Below are 23,346 nucleotides of genomic sequence, written 5' to 3'. Positions count from 1 at the left end.
TGCAAACAGGGCATTTTTGGTTGAGTGAAAGCAGAATCTAGACTACTTTTTTTTGTCACTCAGTCCTGTGCTGCGCCGGTTTAAACGCATTGGGGAAAGTCCAAGCACAAAATGTGTTCTATATCCTCAAACAAGTGTTTATGTTTTTATATGACGTGGTCAAATTTATAAATGAAACTTTAAATGAAGAGCTTTAGTGAATGCTGCAGAGCGCAACAAATATGGCTGTATTTTATTAGGCTACTTGCTCTTATGTGCTGAAACACTTAACACATCGTTTATCAAACCAAGGATGTTATAAAATACATTTCATACTGAGTTATAACGGAGAATTTCTGTAGCTTTATATTATGGATGTGTGCGCTCTCTGTGTTGGGTCGCTCTGTTAGTGGCGAGAGCACTCGATGCACAATGCCAACAGTCGGTCGGTGAGTAAACAAATGTAATAAATGGAAATTCACAGGTTTATGCGTATAGACATATAATTTACTGCTGTACAGTAACGTGTCATTTGTCTTCATTTTAATGGTTTCGTGATGATTCCTCGGTGTGTTTTATCTGCCTAATTACCGCTGAAGTGGGCGGGTTGTGTGACGTTTGATTCGGGGGACGTTCTGGGGGCAATGTTTGCATGACGCGCTGCGAGCTACTAGCCCGACAGTGGAAACGCGACATGACTTTGGCCTCATTACTCAACCTGCCAGGCAATTGGTCCGGCCTGATAAAAGCCCTGGCTCACACTGGCCCGATAGTGGAGATGCGGCTAATGTGTTCTTAATCTGGCCCTGATTTGAGTGTAAAGTTCGTCAGTATTAAACATGTTCTTCACGTACCAGCAGGTGGCGACATTGAAATCTTTTTGCTTGAGACTTTTTTTAGAGAATGTATTTTTAAATCCTAAAAACAGTGTTATACTGCTTAGGCATTGGTAGGGCTGTGATGGTCACTGTGACCACAGCGCCACCGCGGTTGTCCATTGCCCCCGGTGGTAGCACGTGATGTCACGCACCTTTAAACATAAATTACCGTTATGTTACCTTTATGTTAAGTATTACATTTCTGTTAGAATATAATATTAGACGCGATACAGCAAGTTCAAGTTCAACCCTGATTCTTGTTGGAAAACCCAGTCTGACATCTGGGAACATTCTGGATTTTTGCCGACCGAGAAATGTGAACCAATTAATTTGTATTAAGCTTTTTGTAGTTTTTTGAGTGTTAAAAAGTGTTTTAACACTTTCACCGCGAAGAATCCAAACACTGAAGAGCAAATCCATCAATGTGCAGCTCCACAGGTCCCGAACCATGCAAACCAGTGGCGATTGATGGCGGCGAGAGAAAAAAAGCCATGTAGGCTATAATCAACTCCTTTCTTTTAAACGCAAAAAGCCCAGCTAGTCAGCCAGGTATGGCAGCGGCATTTCTAAATAATGGCCAGATACATGAAGGACATTGACGAGAAATGGAGCAACATAATTAGTAGTTAAGAATGCCCCGCTCCGCAGTGTAGAGATCTGCTAAATAAAATAACTTGCGAAAAGGATGCAATAAAAAATGCAAGCTCTTAATCATTCTTCATAATCTGATTCGTACTTGCAATAAACCTATATTGTGCAGAAAAGAACAAGCCCTAAAACAAAGTCTAGAGAGAGAAGAGTAAATATTATGCAATTAATATTAGTGAATATTAATGATCATAAATCATTAATTTATGACACTGTAAACTTGACTTGGCTGGCTGATCATCTTTATACCCAAAAAGGCATTTTTAAGTGTCCTAACTTAAGACTGCTGCTGCATAAGGGGATGTTTCTTATTACAACTTTTAGCGATGTCAAAATGAAAGCAAACTTTAAAAAGGGTTTTGTTTTATTAATTGTATAGCTTATTAGTTTTAAATATAATGTAATGTGTGTGTGTATATATATATATATATATATATATATATATATATATATATATATATATATATATAATGACTATAATAAATAATAATAATAGTGTAGACTACTGTGCAGTGTCCAACAAAACATTTTATTAGGTTACTCTAATAGACCTAATCCCTAACTGAAAAACGAATGTGAAAATGAAAGGCAGTTGCATCTGTGCTAAAATGAATTTAAGCCCCACACCCCTAAATAAATTAAATAAACACCACCACACCGGTGGTTGTTGGTGACTTACCACCGCGGTAGTAAAAAATTGCGTTTTCAAGTTATACCGCAGTTTGGAAAAGTCAAGGTTTTAAAACTGCCAATACTTTCTGCTGTACTGTCCCTACGGTATATGCAAGGGTTTTTATTTTATGTTATCAATTTTTCAGGACAACAGTATCTCCAGCACATTGACACCTTTACTGATATGAAAATGCTTTTTGATGCGAAATTAATTTATACAGTTATTCCTTAGGCAGATTTAAAAAAAAAAATGAGTAGACCTAGACTACTATAATTAAGCAAATATTCTCTAAATGTAGACCTCAATACATTGATATGCATTGAAATACATGATGAATACTCTTGACGCATGAAAAAGTAAAGCCTGCAGCTCACAACAAATGTGGAAGGTTATTGCGTGTCATATTTAGCAAACTGTTTACTGCTAATGTTATGTAATTTAGTTGACATGAATAATTAAATATTAATCAGATGATGTCATTACACTGCTGTGCTGTCAGCCAATCGTTTCATTGCTGATCATGATTTAGAGGATCGATAAATCTGTCCTTCACAACACACAAAGATCTCAGATCAGTTCATCCAGACATTTTAATCTGATTCTTGAACTTGTTTGAAGAACCAAATTAGCCAGAGATCAGTTATCAAGATTAAAAGATCCAGGATCTGCCAAATCATCTTAGATCTTTTAAACAAGCACGAAGAACGGACCCCAGGTCACTGCTACAAATGACAATTTTTGTATGTCGCTGTTTGTCATTGTACTCCTGTTATCCTGAGAGCTGATGCTGAGTATTCTTAGGCATTTTCATACTTGAAACTGTTAACCCTGGGTCATTCTAACCCTAGTTAAACAATCCTGAGTTGTCTGTAGTTACCATCCACACTGCTCATGCTATACCTGGGTGTTAATTACCAGACGTTTCACATTCGCAAACCCCCGGGTTAATATTATTATTTGTATATTTCCGTTGTCACTGTCCCTGATTGGACAAATAGCAGGTAACCTTTTTAGATGGCATTTCTGCATCTTGTCGGGTATATAAAATGTCATAACGTAGGTCTTCATCTAAGCATCAGAACATGCACAAAGCCAAGAAAACAAAGACAAGTAAAAGTGAAGTTTGTTTATAAACTTATTTCGAGAGAATCACATGCTTAGGATTGCTTGCGGCTGGTCTCGCACTATTTAATTTAGGATTCACCAATCAGACGATTCCTAAACCACTATAAATACCCTGAGTTCCATATCACAGCCATCTTCGTTTCAAAGAATCCCACCTTCCACCCCTACTTCTTCTCCTTTCCTAGATCGGTGGCACAAAAGCCCTGAGGTTAACACTGTTGCCTCATAGCAAGAAGGTTACTAGTCCTTACCAAGCCAGCTGACGTTTCTGTGCAGAGTTTACACATTCTCCTGGTGTTCACGTGGGTTTCTTCCAGGTTCCCCGGTTTCCTTCCACTGTCCAAAAACATGCAACTTAAGTTACTTGACTAATCCAAATCGGCACCTTAGACATGCTCTTAGTAAGTAGTTATCTCTTAAGAGCAATCACTTTCTGTTTATTAGCTACTAGAGTAGATTAGTTCTCAAGATCTATCCGAGCTTAAACTTCCCTTTCGCCTTGCAAATGGCAGGGAGCCTCAGGCTTGAGGATTGTTAATTGTAAACACTTGGGGCCTTATCATACACCAGGCACAATGTGGCGCAAAGCACGACACAATTGTTATTTGCTACTTTCAGCTCGGCGCAAGGGTCATTTTAAGGTGTTGCGCCACGCTGTTTAAATAGCAAATGCATTTGCGCTCAAATGTACGCCCACAGGCGTCCTGGTCTAAAAAAACAGGCGTGTTTTGGCGCGTTGCTATTTTGAGAAACTGTAAATAGTCTGATCTTTAGACCAGAACAAAGTCTGTCTATTGTCTGGCGAAAAGTGCGCATGGCTTACACACTACACACAAGATGCAGAGCAATACGCAAATATCTTTACATATGAAAAAGATATAATATATTAAGGATTTATATAATAAGGATATATATAGGATATAAATATAAATGATTAAATTATTACAAAACATATTAATTTCTAGCCTACATGAATTTAAAAACCACTGCCTTCATACTTTCTTCATTTCGGGAAGCTTTTTCAGTTCATTCAATTTGCTTTTGTATAATGTTATTGTTATTAGCAGTATTATTTATTATATCTATATTTATATTTGTTTTATTAAAAACAAGCTTAGATTTGTCCACCTGTCAGGTTTTAGACCATATGGGGCACAGCATGTGTATTTGGAAATAACTCAGTATTTTGAGCACACTTAATTTTTATTGTTCATTTATTCGTTTGCTGGAAATTAGAACTGAATTTAGAAATCGTTTTGAAACAAATCTTTGCGCTTAACAAACGTAATTAATTATTTATAGGCTAATTGATGTCTGTGCGTTAAGGTTTCCCTTTCCAAAAGAGCAAAAGTGAAAGTGAACTTACTTTATGTCATGTAAATATCAATGCTCTGATGGCGCGTTGCAACTGGCTCTTAAAGGTAATGGGAGATGAGACTCTGATTGGTTTATTCTCAAAACACACCTATAACTCATTAAGAAAATAAACTCAACCCTTTCAGACCATGTGCCATGGCGCAAAGCGGATTTTCCCGTCCTTATATTAGAAAATATAAATTATGACACACCCTAAATGCATTAGTGCCCTGCGCTTTCCGTTTTGCGCATAGACCGTCAAAATAGAGCTCTTTAAATGAATGAAAACAAGTAGCAAAGTATGTCATCTTGCCATCTCCTCATCACTCCAGTTTACAGCAAACATGACATTTAAGCATTTGCATATGTTCATTCATTAATTTTCCTTTGGCTTAGTCCCTTTATTCATTAGGGGTCACCACAGCGGAATGAACAACCAACTTATCCAGCATTTATTTTAAACAGTGGATGCCCTTCCAGCTGCAACCCAGTACTGGGAAACATTTGTTATATAACACAAGTTAAATACAAGAATGCAAACTCACAAAAATAAGCGTAAGTTATGCATACTTGCCATGAACATGCAGGAATTGTCTCACTCGGGTCTTCCAAGCAAGTTGCAAATGTTTAAATCCAGTGGAAAATGCACATGAGGAAACACAACATGAGTAATCTAGAGCAAGTGCATTTGATCATTTACATTTAAAGCCACAGGCACAAAAACAGCTTGGTTTTCCTCTGACCCCAAAATTAAATATTCTTTATTTTGTTTAAGGTATATGATCTGATTTTGAGCTGAAACCTCAGACACATTCTGGCAATACCAGACTTATTTTATATCTTGTAAAAAAAGGTTCATAATAGGAACTTTAGAGGGATAGTTGACGCAGAAATAAAAATAGCCTCACTATTTACTTTCTCTCATGTGGTTTTAAATCTTTACAAGTTTCTTGATCTTGTTAAACACAAAAGAAGATCTTGTGGAAAAAACGCTGGCTTTCTTTGTGTTCCAGAAGAAAGGAAATGTTTAAAACCACATGACAGAGAGTAAATGGTAAAGTCATTTTCATTTGTGGGTGAAACATCCATTTCATGCTTATCGCTTTGTGCCTTCATACTAAAGTTCACTTTTTTTTTTTTAAAGACCTGATGGTGCTGAAAGAAGAGACTCAATGGAATGAAATGGAAGAGAAACATCAAGACATAACGACTGATGAAAAACCCACACTCACTAAAAAGACTTCATTACGCGGAAGACCTCGGAAATCCAAATCTTTTTTCAGCAGTAAACAGTGTAGAAAAAGTTTCAGTCAAAAGCCAAAGCTTGATGTTCACATGAGGGTTCACACAGGGGAGAAACCTTACACCTGCGAACAGTGTGGAAAGAGTTTTCCTAAAATCCATGGCTTTAAGGCCCACATGAGAATTCACATTGGAGAGAAGCCGTACAAATGCCAACAGTGTGGAAAGAGTTTTAAGCAAAATAGCAACCTTGAAGTTCACATGAGAACTCACAATGAAGGAAGAATTTTTACTTGCACACAGTGTGGAAAAAGTTTTGCTAAAAAACACAACCTTAACATCCACATGAGGATTCACACTGGAGAGAAACCTTACACATGCACAGAATGTGGTCAAAGTTTCCCATATAAAACCACATTCAGTATCCACAGGAGAATTCACACTGGAGAGAAACCTTACAGATGCACAGAGTGTGGTAAAAGTTTCACACATAAAACCACACTCCATAACCATAAGAGAACTCACACTGGAGAGAAACCTTACAGATGCACTGAGTGTGGTCAACGTTTCCCATATAAAACCACACTCAATAACCACATGAGAACTCACACTGGAGAGAAGCCGTTTGCATGTGCTCAGTGTGGAAAGAGCTTCAGAGCCAAAGCTAGCCTCATGAATCACACGAATCTTCACACTGGAACCATAGTGTTCACATGTGATCAGTGTGGAAAGAGTCTCACACACAAAGACTCCATTAAGAACCATATGAAGACTCACTCAGGAGAGCGTTTTAGATGCAGTGAATGTGGAAAGGCCTTTAAACATAAAAGAAGCCTCAGTGCTCACATGAAGCTTCACAATGGAGAGCAGAGCCCTCAACATTGAGACCTTGTCCACACAAACACGGGTATATTCAAAACGGCAGCTTTTTCATGTAGTTTGGCTGTTCATTCATGTGAGAAATGACGAAATCCTTTCGAGAGGATCACATGCTTATGATTGTCCACGGCTGGTCCTGCATTAGCTAACGCATGATTCACCAATCAGATGAATCCTGATTCAATATAAATAACTATGGTTTCTTACTTCAGTTATCTTCATCTTGAGGAATCCCCCCACTCCCCCTCCTTTCTAGATTGGGCAACACGGTGGCACAGTGGTTAGCACTGTTGCCTTAAAGCAAGAACGTCACACGTTAAAGTCCCCACTGAACCAGTTAACATTTGTGTGGAGTTTTGTTCATTCACCCGATGCTCGCGTGGGTTTCCCCTGGGTTCCTTTCACAGTCCAAAATCACATGACCTAGGTAAACTGAACATTCTAAATTGGCACCATAGTCGAGCTCTTAGTAAGTCTTATATCTCCCTTTAGCGTTCTCTATATCTTTCATTAGAACAGAAACAAGTCGTTCAAACTCCCCTCTCGCCCTGTTTACGGAAGGGAGCCCAGGGCTCGAGGATCCAATGAGCTTAGAGCTCTCTCGCGGAACAAGTGTGAACTCTTGAATACATATCCAGTTACTGAAAATAAAACCCTTTGAATACCTGAAGATTTAAACTCAACAACTGAAAAGGGGTGAAGATTTTACTGTTTTATAGTGTAGATCAGGGGTCAGATCAGATTGTAGTGTGCTGCCGCACTGCAAGAATGCAAAATAACTCTATATGTTGATAGATTGTGTGGCTTGTTTCATATGCAAACAAGTATCTGCATCTGAGAAGGTCTGAACCAAATGGTCTACATGAACTTTAGGAGTTGGGACCCAACCAAAGTAGTTGGGTTATCTCAGAAGGGTTACATCCTTTGTTATAAAGTAGTCTCTCACAGACTGTACTTTGGATTAAGTTACTTGAAGACAGACAAGTTAACATCACTGCTGAGAAACTGCACTATTCTTTGTCTTCAATAAAGTCTTCTCCCCGTAAGAACTTTGGTCAGCTTACTTATTTTATGTATTAGAGTCATCTAATACATTGACGAGCCACCCAAGAATGGTTCAGCCAAATACAGCAAAATCTGACAATGTGTTTCAACTATATTATGAACCGATATCTATATTTGTGCACATTACACACACTGATAAAACTGCAGGGGTCAACACAATTCTTTCATGTTGTCGCAACACAAATTAAATTAACTTAACACTTTTAACAAATTTATGTAAATTGAACATACAAAATTAAGTTGTCCCAATGAAATCTCAAGAATTGTTTAATTAAAAATAAAATAAAAAATTGATTAATAAAACATTTTAATTAATTAGTTTGAACGAGTAAAAATTGTATATATATATATATATATATATATTAGTGCTGTCAATCGATAAAAAAAATAACTAATTAATCACACCTTTTTTTTGAAAATTAATCGCGATTAATCAAATTTAAAAGACTGAAATTTGTCATTTCCGCTATTCAAATGTAAAATATATGTAAACGCAAGACAAAAACTATTTTATATTAGAATTTTTGTTTAACTTGTTATACAGATTTCATGTAAACAACATATCTATTACAGAAATTAAAACACAGTCATGTTAGTGCCATTTGAATTTCAAATCAATCAATGCCAATAAAAAAAAAAAAAAAAAAAAAAAATATATATATATATATATATATATATATATATATATATATATATATATATATATATTTTTTTTTTTTTTTTTTTCAAGTTGGATTCTAAGTCTGAATATATGGAATGAAAGTCTGAATATATGGAATGAAAGTCTGAATATATTGAGTGAAAGCCAGAATATATGGAATGAAAGTCTGAATATATGGAATGAAAGTCTGAATATATTGAGTGAAAGCCAGAATATATGGAATGAAAGTCTGAATATATGGAATGAAAGTCTGAATATATGGAATGAAAGCCTGAATATATTGAGTGAAAGTCTGAACATATGGAATGAAACTTTAATATATTTAATAAAACTTAAATATGTAAAGGCGACGAAGCAAGAAGGTCGCTGGTTCGAGCCTCTGCGTTTCTGTGTGGAGTTTGCATGTTCTCCCTGCGTTCGTGAAGGTTTCCTCCGGGTGCTCCGGTTTCCCCCACAGTCCAAAGACATGTGTTACAGGTGAATTGGGTAGGCTAAATTGTCCATAGTGTACGAGTGTGTGTGTGTGTGTGGATGGATGTTTCCCAGAGATGGGTTGTGGCTGGAAGAGCATCCGCTGCGTAAAAACATGCTGGATAAGTTGGCGGTTTATTCCGCTGTGGCAACTCTAATATAAAAAAATAAGTTGGGATATGTGAAGGCTGAATATAAGGAAAAATATTCACAATTGAAAATTCTCAAATTCATCCTCATTAACAGAGCAATAGCATTGTAAAATTGTGCTTTAGTAAGTAGGCTTACTAAAGCATTTTCTCACTGCGCACATTAAGTGTTTTATGCTTTCTAATTAGTTAATCGTGCTTTACCATCGGCCACAGTGGCCCGATCTGTACGCTGGAACTGCTTTAGGACTGCTCAGGGAGTATAGCTCGATACTACCTTAGGTAGATAAGTCTCCCGGCTTGTTGCCAACATTTGGTCAAAGGGAGACTTTCAGCCTGTGCAATGCCTCTTTGCAGCGGAAACTTAATTGAGGATCCAAAGAGAAGATCATGGTTAGTCTATGGAACAAAATCAATGCCAAAAGTCTTGAATTAAAAAGCTTGTTGAATATCACAAACTGAAAAAAATAATACACCGTATTAACAAGTTCTTGCATTTTAATGACTTGAATTCCAGGGTTTGTATTTTTAGGTCCTGAAATTCAACATAGCTGTTTATTTAAGCTGTGAATATTTAAATAAAAAATATTTCAAACACCTTTTCATACTTAAAAATTCAATAATTCATATTCAGTTTTCAGATTTCACTTAAAAAATATTCAATACTCTTTAAAAATGCAATGTATAATATTCAAAAGGTCATTTTCAGTTCATTTTATTTCAGTTCAAATATTCGCTTCCATAAATTCAGTGGATCAAATTCGACTGTTAAAATTCAACATTACATCCGGGAACCACAGGAAAAGCAATAAATTGCAGATTGAAGATCGCCAGCTGCTCTAGCTTTCACCAGCAGGTGGAGATGGAATAATGTAAGATTTTTAACCCAGTAAACAAGCGAGGAAAAAGGCTAATAAAGGCACAAAAGTAGAATTTAATATTAATATCAATGCCTTGGACATTATAAATGATAAAAAATGAGTAAATGAGGTTTTATTCATCTTTTTTTGCCCTTATGTAACGGAAGTCAGCTAGTGATCGCGTAAACCTCACTCCTTGGATTCAGTGACAGACGTTCTGCAATCTGTAGCATCCTCGGAGCATTTGTCTCCCATGCCGGTATCGCTGGCTCGCTCCCTGCTCGGACCGGTGCGGTTACACATATACCATCTTTTGATGAATATGATGTTACACATTGTCTATCTTTATTAACTCTTTCTTCCATAGACGCGAAGTATTATTTTGACAGCTAAAGAATACAAACGTAAGAGAAACAGGAGAGGAAATTTTATAATAATACAAAATAGATAAACATTGCAGAAGAACAATTAAGAACAAAGATATTCAAAAGCAGAGAGATTTTAAGAGAATGTCACACAAAACAGTTACTTGGAACTTTTAAACAGAGTTCAGGTATGATTTAAGGTTGGTTATGGATGGGGCGTGTAATTTAAAATAATTTAACATAACATGCAAATGCATTAAAGGAGGGTCTTCAGTTATTCTTTAAACGCAGCTATGTCAGGATTGGGATAGGTTATATATTTTTATTATTTAAATTATTATTATGATTGTTAATATTATTATTATATGAGATTTATTTGGGCTATTGCACTTAAGTCATCTGTGATTCTAAATCAATATTTCTATGTATCCTTTTTAGCTATCACTTTGCTATCGTCTTTCTCTTCTTTTTTTCTATTTTTTGGGGTTCTGCCACGGTTAAACGTTTGCAAAATGTCTTTGGTTTGTCCAGATTATTGCTTTTCCTCTAAAATAGAGACGAAGCAGAAGGAAAATGAAAGAATTGATGAATGAATGAAATGATTGACGTTTTTATGCATGTGCTGTGCGGCTTGCACACGACAAAGTCAAACGAGTGGCCACGAGCTCCGGTGGCCGGTCAGAGCCAGCGCCGCACATCAAACTGGTTAAGAGATGCTGGATGGCTGCCAATATATGATGGGAATTCTTCCGAAGTTTCACATGATATCTGGGCTTGTGCATAATAATGTAAAGTGAAAGTGAAAGTCATGACATTTGGCCAAGCTTAAGAATAGCCTACAAGAGTGTTTCGATTATTATATTAATCATGACATATGTCATGCTTGGGCTTATATGAATAACACCTCGCTGTTTACCATTTCCGAAAGTGGAGCTGACGTCAGCGCAAAATGTTGCTTGTATAATTGTAAAAAGAGTGATGAATATTAATGGATTTCTTATATCTGTCATTTCTGATAATATAATTGATTTAACTAGTGTGAGCTTATGAGTATCCAACACTCATTTAGCAAAACTGCATCGCGAATGCTAAACCAATAACTTTGTCAAGCAAAAATTATGATTTTATAGGCTACTGATTTTTTTTAAATAACAAGAAAAAAAGAAACTATTAGCTACCCTAGCAATTGTTTATTTAAATATGATCATCTCAAAATATAAAATAAAAACATAATGGTTTGACTTTGTGAAATCATAAAACAGACTTGCAGAAAAGAGTTAATAGTATAATTGAGCAAATACATTCTCTCCAGTAGATGGCGATTAAAGCTCAGTAATACCCCATGAGGATGAACATTGAGCTGCTTTGCAGGAACCCCTCAACCACGCATGTCAAACCACGCATTCTAAACATTAATCTTATGAAACTTGCTGAAGTGACAACTATATTAAATTTAAACCAGTTTAAATAAGTGTATATGTTTAATAACTGCAAAAAAGATCAACATTGCTAATCATAAAATACAAACGGTCGCTGAAAAGTTATAAATAACGGTTTTCTTATTTGATACTGAAAACAAATTAAAGTCAGTTATAACTGCCTATTATCAAACCACAGACGACTCATTTTATGACTTATAATTGGCTGCGACATTGCCACATTTGCGTTAATACATTTTTCTCGCCTATAGGCTACATAACAATAAAACAATATTCTGGACAAACTAAGACATTTTGCAAACGTTTAACCGTGGCAGAACCACAAAAATTAGAAAAAAAAGAAGAGAAAGACAGGCAGAGTGATAAAAAAGGATAAATAGAAATATTAATTTAGAATCCCAGATGACTTATTTAAGAGCAATAGCCCAAATACATGTCATACAATAATAATATTAACAATCATAATAATAATTTAAATGATGAAAATGTATAACCTATCCCAATCCTGACATAGCTGCGTTAAAACAGCGCAAACATTACTCCTTATAGTTATGCCATATTAGACGGTTCTGTGTGAATAACTGAAGACGCTCCTTTAATGCATTCGCACGTTATGTTAAATTGTTTTAAATTACACGCCCCATCCATAACCAACCTTAAATCATACCTGAACTCTGTTTAACAGTTCCAAGTAAACTGTTTTATGTAACATTCTAAGAAAATCTCTCTGCTTTTGAATATCTTTGTTCGTAATTGTTCTTAGCCCTGTCAATGTTTATCTATTTTGTATTATTATAATATTTCCTCTCCTGTTTCTCTTACGTTTATATTCTTTCAATATAATACTTCGGGTCTATGGAAGAAAGAGTCAATAAAGATAGACAATGTGTAACATCATATTCATCAAAAGACGGTTTATGTGCAAGTAACTGCACCGGTCCGAGCAGGGAGCGAGCCGGCATGGGAGACAAGCTCCGATAAGATTGCAGAACAACGTCTGTCACTGGATCCGAGGACTGAGATTCACGCGATCACCAGCTGGCTTCCGTTACATAAGGGCAAATATAGATGACTAAAACCTCATTTACTCATTTTACTCATACTTTTTATCATTTATAATGTCCAAAGCATTGATATTAATATTAAATTCTACTGTTGTGCCTTTATTAGCCTTTTTCTCGCCTGTTTACTGGGTTAAAAATCTTACATTATTCCATCTCCACCTGCTGGTGAAAGCTAGAGCAGCTGGCGATCTTCAATCTGCAATCTATTGCTTTTCCTGCGGTTCCCGGATGTAATGTTGAATTTTAACAGTCGAATTTGATCCACTGAATTTATGGAAGCGAATATTTGAACTGAAATAAAATGAACTGAAAATGACCTTTTGAATATTATACATTGCATTTTTAAAGGGTATTGAATATTTTGTAAGTGAAATCTGAAAACTGAATATGAATTATTGAATTTTTAAGTATGAAAAGGTGTTTGAAATATTTTTCGTTGAAATATTCACAGCTTAAATAAACAGATATGTTAAATTTCAGGACCTAAAAATACAAACCCTGGAATTCAAGTCATTAAAATGCAAGAACTTGTTAATACGGTGTATTATTTTTTTCAGTTTGTGATATTCAACAAGCTTTTTAATTCAAGACTTTTGGCATTGATTTTGCTCCATACTGTAAGTGTCTGTCGGCTACAGCACAAAGTACGATTGCAGTTTGTGCTGACAATTCAATGGATATAAGGCATAAAGATAAAGATAAGGCAGAACTTTGAGACGAAGGAGAGCATCATTGTAACAGCTGATGTAAAGATGGAATATTTCTGCAGGCCTATATACACCAGCAATACAGACCACCCTTCTTATTTTCAATAGGCCTCGGCTGGGTCACTTGGCATTTCTTTGTTTGCATGTTTGTTCTCGCCGTGTTCGCCTAGGTTTCCTCCGGGTGATCCGGTTTCCCTCAAAAGTCCAAGGACACGAGAACAGGTGAATTGGATATGCTAAAACTGACTGTAGTGTATGTGTGTGAAGGAGTGTGCATGAACGTTTCCCAGTGTTGGGTTGCAGCACGAATGGCATCCGCTGCATAAAACATATGGTGTATAAATTGAAGGTTCATTCCACAGTGGTGACCCCAGATTAATAAACAGTCTAAGCCAAAAGAAAATGAATGAATAAGCAAGGTCTAAAATACTGCAAGACGTTTTAACTATAACAAGTTGTGAATAAAACAGTGAAATAAGTTTAAAAGTAAAGATTTACTTTTTTTCTGTTTTGGTTTGCAAAGTTTGTTTTACTTTTTTTTTTTAAATTAAAACAACTTTTCCCTGGCCAGTATTGTAATAATAATAATAATAATAATAATGATTAAAAAAAAAAAACATTCAAAAGAAAATCTGTGGACACGTGTAGCCCTGCATTATATATGTTGATGGGAAGACATTGTATCAAGAATATCATTATGATTCTCATATTTCCATGTGTTAAAGCAAGACAAACACGTCCACTAACTCGAGCTTTGTGCAAATAAATTTTTTCCCCCTAATAAACACACAGACACGTCAAACCACTAGAACTTTGGCCTCTGGCTGCCTGCCCTTTGCTCTCCTCCACCTCAGCGATTTCCTCCACAATGTTGGAGGAACCTGTGGTGAGACAGATGCACCCTTCTCTCCTAGGCGTCACGTCGTTCCTTAAGGAGTAGGATCTGGAGCACTCAGCCGCATTGACGTAGGTGTCCCAAAGCGTCAGCTTAATTTCACCAGTGACATAGCTGACCCTCAACTCATTCAGCTCACAGTCAGCGCCGTTGACGCTGACCACCCTGCTCATGCATCCTTCTCGCTGAACTCAAGCGCGCACTTCTCCCACCTGTAAGACACAAAGACAGGTTAAGTCCGCTGTCCGCTTTGCAGGTGCCTCAAACCAACTGCAACAACACTCACCTTTTGCCCGGGACCGAGCGCCTTGACCTCGGCCACGGTCATCTTCTTGCAGTTTGGGGGTGCGCAGCGCAGAAACGGCAGGTTGGCAGCCTCCACACTGGTGTTCGCGGAGCAGACGACGTTGAAGCCTACGGATCCAAGAAACCTAGACAGAAAGCAAGAGCGCCGTTAGTCAAACCGAGGCAGCCTCGCTGCCACAGCACAAATCGTGCTGCTGTCAAAACTGATCTGCGAGAAGGGTGAGGTCGGGCTTACTCAGGCTGCGTCTGATGTTGCGCAGACGGACACCGTTGCCGCTTCTCACAGCTTAGTTGAACACGACTTGCTTCTCTATGGCGAACACCACCACTCTGTGATATTCTTCTCTGGCGCTCTGAATTATTGCTGAGAAATAGGGGCTGTTTCGCCTAGACTGCCGTCTGGGCGACACGTTGTGTATAAAGCCCTCTACTATGTTTTCCTCAACCTTCGGAGCCTTGGCAGGACTGGCCATATCGATATACACTGTTGCCAGCTGGACGAATGAAGTGTACCAAGACAGGTGATCTGCGAGTAAACAGTGCGGGAGGTGAATATTTATAGGCAATCCCCGCCTCCTGTATGCAAATGAAAGCCAACAGAATGTTGATCAAACCTCTTTGATTGGCTCTCACCAAGTTGCAGATATTGGCCACAAGTAGCCATGCATTGTATAGCTTTAGATAAGTATATTTTATAACGAGAATCATTGTTATTCTTGCATTTCCATGTGTTACAGAGGAGCGGATGCCTGCACTAACTTGAATATTGTGCAAATGTCTTGTGTTTTCCCTAATAAAGACGCAGACATGTCAAAGCGCTACAACAGCATATAGCAAATATAAAACGCACACAGACACACACAAAAAAGTAAAAAATATATTTCCTATGTTCGAAGGCCTAATTTATTTGTTATTTTGCGGAATGTATCTGTTATTTGACGTTTTAATATTCGCTCAGGCTTGGCGGACTGCAGGCCTATATACACCAGCAATACAGACCACCCTTTTCATTTTCAATAGGCCTAGGCTAGGTCACTTGGCATTTCTGTGTTTGCATGTGTTACGGTCCCTATAACTTAAATAAGACTCGTGATCAAAAGACAACGTAACATAATAAACAACGGCCAAAGTTCTCCAGCTAAATTATTTATTAATATAACATAACCAACAAAACAATCCAAATTGACAAGAGATGGGGAGCCCAACAACATAATAAAGAACAACCAAACAAACCTAAAGCAGGTTGGAGCTCCCCACTCCAAACAAATATCAAAAGGAAAGCATAAAGGAGAACACAACAATAAAGCCGTCAAAGACTGTGGTGACGTGGAGGAATGAGGGTCGTAGAAGTCCGCTTCCGTTCGTTTTAAAGGCCTGACGCCACCGGATTAACCAATAGAAAACTGAAAAGGGAAAAGGACAAACAAGATCAATTAATTTTTAAGGGCAGGAGTGGACGCCACACGCAACACCTCCACCCCCAAAATGGTGACTGGTAAACAAAACAAAAAGACAATAAACACCACCCATCACCATATGGTAATACGTGACATTGCATCGGCCAGCACATTATTTTTACCGGCAACATGTTTCATGTCCAAGTTAAAGGCTTGGACAAACAAAGCCCATCTCATTAAGCGTTGGTTAGAATTACGCATTCTATGAATAAAGATGAGAGGGTTGTGATCAGTGTAGACTGTTATTGGATAAGATGAAGATCCAATATAAACTTCAAAATTGTTGAGGGCCAAAACCAGCGCCAGAGCTTCTTTTTCGATTGTGGAGTATGCTTTTTGATGTTTCTGGAATTTTTTTGAAAAGTAGCACACTGGGTGCTCAACTCCATCAAGCCCATCCTGCAATAGCACAGCGCCTGCCCCTACATCGCTAGCATCAACAGCCAATTTGAATGTACGGTCGTACACTGGAGCCGCCAAGACGGGTGCATGCATTAAAAGGTGTTTAAGTGACTCAAAAGAATGTTGACATTCCGGTGACCATTTAAAAACCGACTTCGGACTTAATAGGTCGGTGAGAGGAGAAACTACTGTCGAAAAGTTTTTACAAAAATTACGGTAATATCCCGCCATTCCCAGAAAGCGCTGTAATTCGCGACGTGTGGAAGGCACTGGAAATGATGTGATAGCCTCAATCTTGGCGTGTACTGGTTTTACCATGCCACTACCCACAATCTTACCCAAGTAGACTACCGTTGCTTTTGCAAAATCACATTTGGCCAAATTAACTGTTAAATTGGCATCAGTCAGTTTCTCAAAAACCTGTGTCAACTGATGGATGTGTTCTTGCCACGTTGTTGAATGAACAACAATGTCATCTAGATACACCTCACATCCTGGCACTCCCCCCAACACGCAGTTAACTAACCGCTGAAATGTCGCGGGCGCATTGCGTACCCCAAAAGGCATTACTGTATACTGTAAGAAGGCATCAGGTGTAACAAATGCCGAGATTTCCTTTGCACGTTAAGTTAATGGCACCTGCCAAAATCCTTTAAGAAGGTCTAACTTTGTCACAAACACAGCCGACCCCACACGGTCAACACAGTCTTCCATACGAGGAAGTCAGGTTTTGTGACATTGTTAACCCTTCTACAGTCTGTGCAGAAACGTTCAGATCCATCAGACTTCATAGCCAAAAGACAGGGAGAGCTCCATGAGCTAATACTAGGTTCTGCAATACCATGCGCCAACATATAATTGACTTGATTTTGTAGTCGCTGACGTTTCACAGGGTTGACGCGGTATGGATGTTGTTTAATCGCAGCATTAGCACCAACATCGATGTCATGCTGCAGCACATGAGTCTGAGATGGAACATCTGAAAACAGGGAAACATGACACTTAATTAATTTAATTATGTCTGTTCTCTGTAGATCAGAAAGATGCAAAAAACAAGAGTCAAGATTAGCAAGCATCTCAGAATTTTTTAAACATCCTTGAACTGTAGCCACAGATGGACTCTCAATGTCGCCGCCAGCTTCAAGATCAGACAGCGACTCAGAGTTCTCAATGGCACTGTCAGCACCCGATGACAACCCGGAAAATGATTGTACCTGTAACACACTTGAGACAGTTGAACACTCATTGTTAGGCATAGATGGAGCTGTTTTTATTTTTTTAGAGCTGTGAGGAATCATTTGCCTTCAATCATAATAAGGTTTGATCATGTTGATGTGGCAGAGTCTGCTATGACGAACACGGTTGGGGGTAGCGACCACATAATCCCTATCACTTACCCTTTTTTCAATGACATAAGGTCCACTATACCTCGCTTGAAGGCTACAGCCAGGAATCGGTAAAAATACCAAAACTTTGTCCCCCGGCTTAAACTGTCTGTCCACACTGTTCTTATCAAACCAGTTTTTCATCCTGGATTGAGCAACTGCTAAATTCTGTTTAGCCAGATCACATGCACGATGTAGCTTGTGCCGAAAAGAGCTAACATAATCCAGTATATTTTTTTGTTCTGATTCATTCAACCAATTGTCTCGCAGCAATTTCAAAGGGCCACGGATATTATGTGCAAACACCAAGTCTGCTGGGCTGAAGCCAGTAGATTCCTGCACCACTTCTCGAGCTGCAAACAAAAGCAAGTGCACACCCTCATCCCAATCCTTTTCAAACTCCAGGCAATATGCACGAAGCATTGATTTAAGGGTCTGATGAAATCTCTCCAATGTGCCCTGGCTTTCAGGATGTTAAGCACTTGAAAAGTTATGGGATATTTTCAGCTGATTGGTGACCTGTTTAAAAACACGAGACATAAAATTTGTCCCCTGGTCCGTTTGAATTACCTTGGGAAGCCCAAACAGTGAGAAGAACTTGGTCAGTGCTTTTACTACTGACGTGGCCGTAATTTTGCGCATGGGTATGGCCTCAGGAAAACGTGTTGAAGCGCACATAATGGTCAACAAAAATTTACTGCCAGATTTGGTCCGAGGCAATGGGCCTACACAATCCACCACGACATGATCAAACGGCGAGTCTACAGCTGGAATAGGATATAAAGGGTAAGGCCCCGTTTACACTAGTGCGTTTTAGTTTTAAAACGGCGTTTTAGAATGAAAACGATCCGCGTCCACACTCGCGTTTTACCCAGCGTTTCTGAACTGCTCTCCGTCCACACCAAAACGCTGAAAACGCACATCACGTGACCACACAGACACTCTCGGGCAAGCGCTGGAGCCCATCTACCCAGATGAGAGCTGTGCTGGTCGGACTTCTCATCCAGCATCTCCCGCTGGATCTAATCTCACTATATTTATTGAACGGGATATTTCATTCATCTTGTTGTCTTTATCTAACGACATATTCCCTGACTTTGGTCATTGGAATCTATTATTTTTTCTCAGGTAACGTGTTGGCTGAGCGCAAAGATAAGTTAATGATTAATGTAACCGTAGCCTATTCTGTATATTGACTGATCGCTTGCCTTTATTTCCTATAAATGTATAAACTTATTGTATGTTATACTTTTATAATGGCCATTATCGATTATTAAAACTGATATTCAGCAAAAGAGAGGGTGTGTTTCGTATTTTCACTGAAATTGAAAGGAGGCAGTTGTTATCGGCTCCGTTTTGTTATAAATATCCACACAGTGAAGATAACGCTCATCTTATGCAGCACGACGCCTCAACATGTCTGCTGTCTAAGTTGCTAATATTAAAATGAAAATAGGCAGTTCCTTAAATCATGTTTACATTTTATTGTTGAGAAAGTGAAACGACGTAGCCAGGGTGATGTGAATGAAGTTATAAAGTACACTGTTCCCTTTGAAGATTTACCCGTGTCCTCGGTATAGTCTGCTTTTCCATATCAAACTGAGAAGAAGAGACTGCAGCCTTGATCAAACTTGCGAAGTCTGAACTTACAAGGAGAGAATGGAGGACTAAACTGTGTGTGTTAGGCTACTTAATATTCAGGAAAAGCCCCAATCAGAGAGGCGAATGTCAGCAGCCCCGCCTCCGTTTTCAGATGTCTCCGTTTTCCATCATCCACACTGAGACGGAGCAGCAGCGTTTCAGAATGAAAACGGCCTCTCCAGCATTTTCGAAACGCTCCGTTTTCGGCGCTCTTGAACTCCGGCGTAGTGTGGACGGTTGGCGTAACCGTAGCAAAACTTATCCGTTTTCAAACTAAAACGCTCTAGTGTAAACGGGGCCTGAGGTGGAATCGGTGGATTTGACTTTCCAGCTATTTGACAAGTATGACATGTTCTACAATGCCACTTCACGTCCCGTTTTAGACCTGGCCAAAAAAAATTATGCAAAATACGATCATAGGTTTTGGTGACACCCACATAACCAGCTAAGGGGTTGTCATGAGCTAAACTGAGTATTTCACCTCGAAGCTTTTTTGGAACAACAATTTGTGTTACAGTGCTCCAACCATCATTCACAGAAGCAGAAGATGGCGTCCACTTGCGCATTAAAATGTTATTTTTGACAAAATAACCAGACACATTGTCGATAAGCTTCTCTTCAGGGACAGCCAATTCATACAGAGAAACGAGCGAATCATCACTCCTTTGTTCAGAAATTAGATGTTCTTTTGACATACGAACCCCACTAAAGCTCTCAGACAGCTCAGAACGTTCTAGCACATTGTCAGCTGATGAGTTTTCACATTTTCCATCCAACTCTGTAAAATCAGAGACTGAAGATGGAGAACTCAGAACAGGGCCACTATCAGAGTCTACTTTAGGTTCTCTGTCAAGATCTATCATAAAACTATCCTCCAAGCCATCAGAGTCTATCAAGTTAGCTTTAGCCATTGACCGAGTGACAGCACATACAGGAAACACTGTTGGATACTTCACCTGCAGTTCATCTGGGCCTTCAGACAAAAAGGGCACAGCAGTTACTTCAGGACTCACTAAGATTTTGCCCCCAGCAAGATCATTCCCCAAGAGAAAATCCACTCCTTTTATTGGAAAAGCTGTGCATGCTGCAACTGCTACTGGACCAGACACCAGATCCGACTCAAGCTGGACAGAATGCATTGGCAGGTTAACAAGTTTCATTCCAAATCCCTGAACAATCTCATTGCAGTTTAACGAAGTTTTATCAGAAAGAGGCAACACACTTTGTAGAATGATAGATCTAGAAGCTGCAGTATCACGCAAGATGGTTACAGGAACTTTTACATCACTGTCTGACAAGGAAACAACTCCCTTCATTATAAATGGTGAGTAAATCTCCAAATCAACACACCCTGACTGAAAAAGGTTTGATGTTGAGACTTTTTCTACCAGTGCCACAGTTTTAGGCTTCTTTTTATTCAACAAAAAACAGCTGTTGATTAAATGACCACGTTTTTTGCAATAAGCACATACTGGCCTTCCCTATACCTTCCCTACCCGTGAAAATCTTCTGCTAAATCCTGATTTCATCTTGTAACGCTGGACAGAATGTGGCCCTGGATATATGCCCAGTGCACGTGTTAGCAGTTGCAAGGCAGCAAAATGCCTAAATCGTCCCTGGGTGGGCTTGAACCACCAATCTTTCAGTTAACAGCCGAACGCGCTAACCTATTGAGCCACAGAGACTTAGGGAAAGATCACCTACAGTGGTAGAAAGGCGGAACTTTGTCTTAAAAGGTCTGCTATAAGAACCCTAATGTAAGTTTGCTGAGAGAGAGAAAAGTAACAGAAATGCCCAACGTGGGGCTCGAACCCAGGACTCTGAGATTAAGAGTCTCATGCTCTACTGTTGGAATATCTTACCAATTCCATGCGTGTTCAATAAGAAAAGGTCTGGAGAGGGTTTTCTTCAATGCTAAAAATATTAGTAATATATTAGATACAAATGAATAATTCGATGACAGAGCTCTGGTTTACATTACCCCAATGCAATAAAAGAATTACATTCAAGAGGTTCGCAACTAACATACATTTCCTGACTTCAGCATATATACACAACTGATCTTAACAGGTGGAGTTTTGGTGTAACGTCACTTGTCAGTCATTGTTCAGTCCTCCATTGGCCGCCCCTTCGACATACTTCCTCTTTTTCTACGAATTCTCTGCCCAACAACAAAGTATACATCTTTCTGTGTTCTGTGTTCAGTTTTAACACCTCTCTTCAGACAGGAAGTTTCTGCAGAGCTGAATTTAATTTTGGACTCGCATCTATCTACTTCTGCAAAAATGCTAATTAGTATGCACAGCACTCACCCACAACATTAGAAGTTCAGTTAATATATGACCCTTACATGACCAATACAAATAATTGTTTGATTAAAAGAAAAAGAGACAAAATTAATAAAAAACTGATTGCTATTTTACAACAAAACCTACCCCAACTCTTAACCCAACCTCACAGTAACAAACCTCCATGAGGGTTTCATTGATTCAATGTCTTGTACATGGCACAGAATACAACCTATTGCAGTTTATTAAAATCACACCTACCCCAGCCCTAGGCCCAACCTCACAGTAACCCGCTATGTTTTATTCAATTTTACACCTACCCCAACCCTAAACACAACCTCAGAGTAACCAGTTTTAATTCTTTTTATTTTTATGAATGTCTACTACAGCTACATTAATCGCAAACCCAGCCTACGTTTGGCATAACTGCCGACCCCTTAGAGGCCATCCAGCCAACTTGCTGTGTAATCTCCTCCACTTGTAGGTCTCTGAGCTGCAGCAACACCTAAGTGCTCTGACACAGAGACACAAAAGACTTTTAACCTCCCCTTGGAAAGGAGAGAGTCTCCGACCCTGGATCTCAGGTCTTCTATGGAGGGACTGTCAGGAATCCTATAAGAGCATCCCATCCACACAACCTCTTGCCATAAAAAACAAAGCAGAATGTGTGGTGAAGGAACTCCAGGTTGACAGAGCCTTGTCCTTGCTTCAAGCAATGTGCTAACAAGGTGCTGAACAGAGTGGCACAAAGGTTAGCGCTTATGACTACGGATCAGAAGATTCTCGGTTATGGAAACCAAGAAACTGTGTATGAGAGAATGCGCAAGTGTATGAGTGGCACTTGTTCAAGCGGAGCAGGGTCGTGCCAGCTATCAGAAAGAACTGGAGTTTGTGCCAAGACTGGGTTTCAAAAGTGGCAATTTCCATATGGTCTAGCAGTCAGGATTCCTGATTTTCACCCAGGTGACCCGGGTTCGACTCCCGGTATGGGAAGGCTTGAGTTCTTTTGCTCCTATCTTTTTTGGCCAGCAGTCGGACTGCAGCTATCTTATAGGGTGTGGTTGTGGAACAGCTACATAAGACTTCGATAGCTCAGTTGGTAGAGTGGAGGACTGTAGGACCAATTCTTAGGTCCCAGGTTTGACTCCAGCTCAAAGGATGTCTTTTGTGCTCAGAGCCGCTTTCTTGCCTTTGCGAAGATATCATCGGCACCACTGCTCGAAGTTCACCATGGAGGTGAAAAGGAAGTTCCCTGACAAGGAATCGAACTCGGGCCGCGGCGGTGAGAGCACCGAATCCTAATTACTAGACCACCAGGCTAGACCATCAAGCCTAGCTGTGGGCTTCCACCCAGGTGTGCTGCAGCTGCTCTGACAAAAATAACTAACATTTGCAACCTCCTCTTGGAGAA

At 39.0% G+C, this 23,346-nt stretch overlaps 2 protein-coding genes, 1 long non-coding RNA gene and 1 pseudogene across 10 annotated transcripts in view; 3 read left to right on the top strand and 1 right to left on the bottom strand.

Annotated features, from left to right (window-relative positions):
* The window catches only part of LOC108183843 (protein NLRC3-like), a 40,564-nt gene extending 32,735 nt beyond the window's left edge, over positions 1-7,829 (top strand). For 7 of the 8 annotated variants that reach the window (XM_087245783.1, XM_087245786.1, XM_087245787.1 and 4 more), the window contains one exon: positions 5,804-7,829. In XM_087245783.1, the coding sequence (XP_087101909.1) occupies positions 5,804-5,840 (37 nt within the window). In that variant the 3' untranslated portion in view covers positions 5,841-7,829. The remainder of the gene's footprint in view (positions 1-5,803) is intronic. The other variant, NM_001444297.1, reaches the window with a different exon arrangement.
* Positions 1-23,346, top strand: part of LOC148680292 (uncharacterized) — a 790,608-nt gene that overhangs the window by 294,958 nt on the left and 472,304 nt on the right. The window lies entirely within an intron of this gene.
* Positions 1-23,346, top strand: part of LOC141381693 (uncharacterized) — an 835,171-nt gene that overhangs the window by 709,263 nt on the left and 102,562 nt on the right. The gene's annotated exons all lie outside the window — the stretch shown is intronic.
* On the bottom strand, positions 14,299-16,055 carry LOC147844845 (uncharacterized; annotated as a pseudogene).

This window comes from Danio rerio, chromosome 4 (assembly GCF_052040795.2).
Source record: "Danio rerio strain M-AB ecotype USA chromosome 4, GRCz13ab, whole genome shotgun sequence".
NCBI classification, from domain to species: domain Eukaryota; kingdom Metazoa; phylum Chordata; class Actinopteri; order Cypriniformes; family Danionidae; genus Danio; species Danio rerio.
The sequence above is the reverse complement of the archived record's forward strand: the minus strand, read 5'-3'. Positions and strand labels throughout refer to the sequence as shown.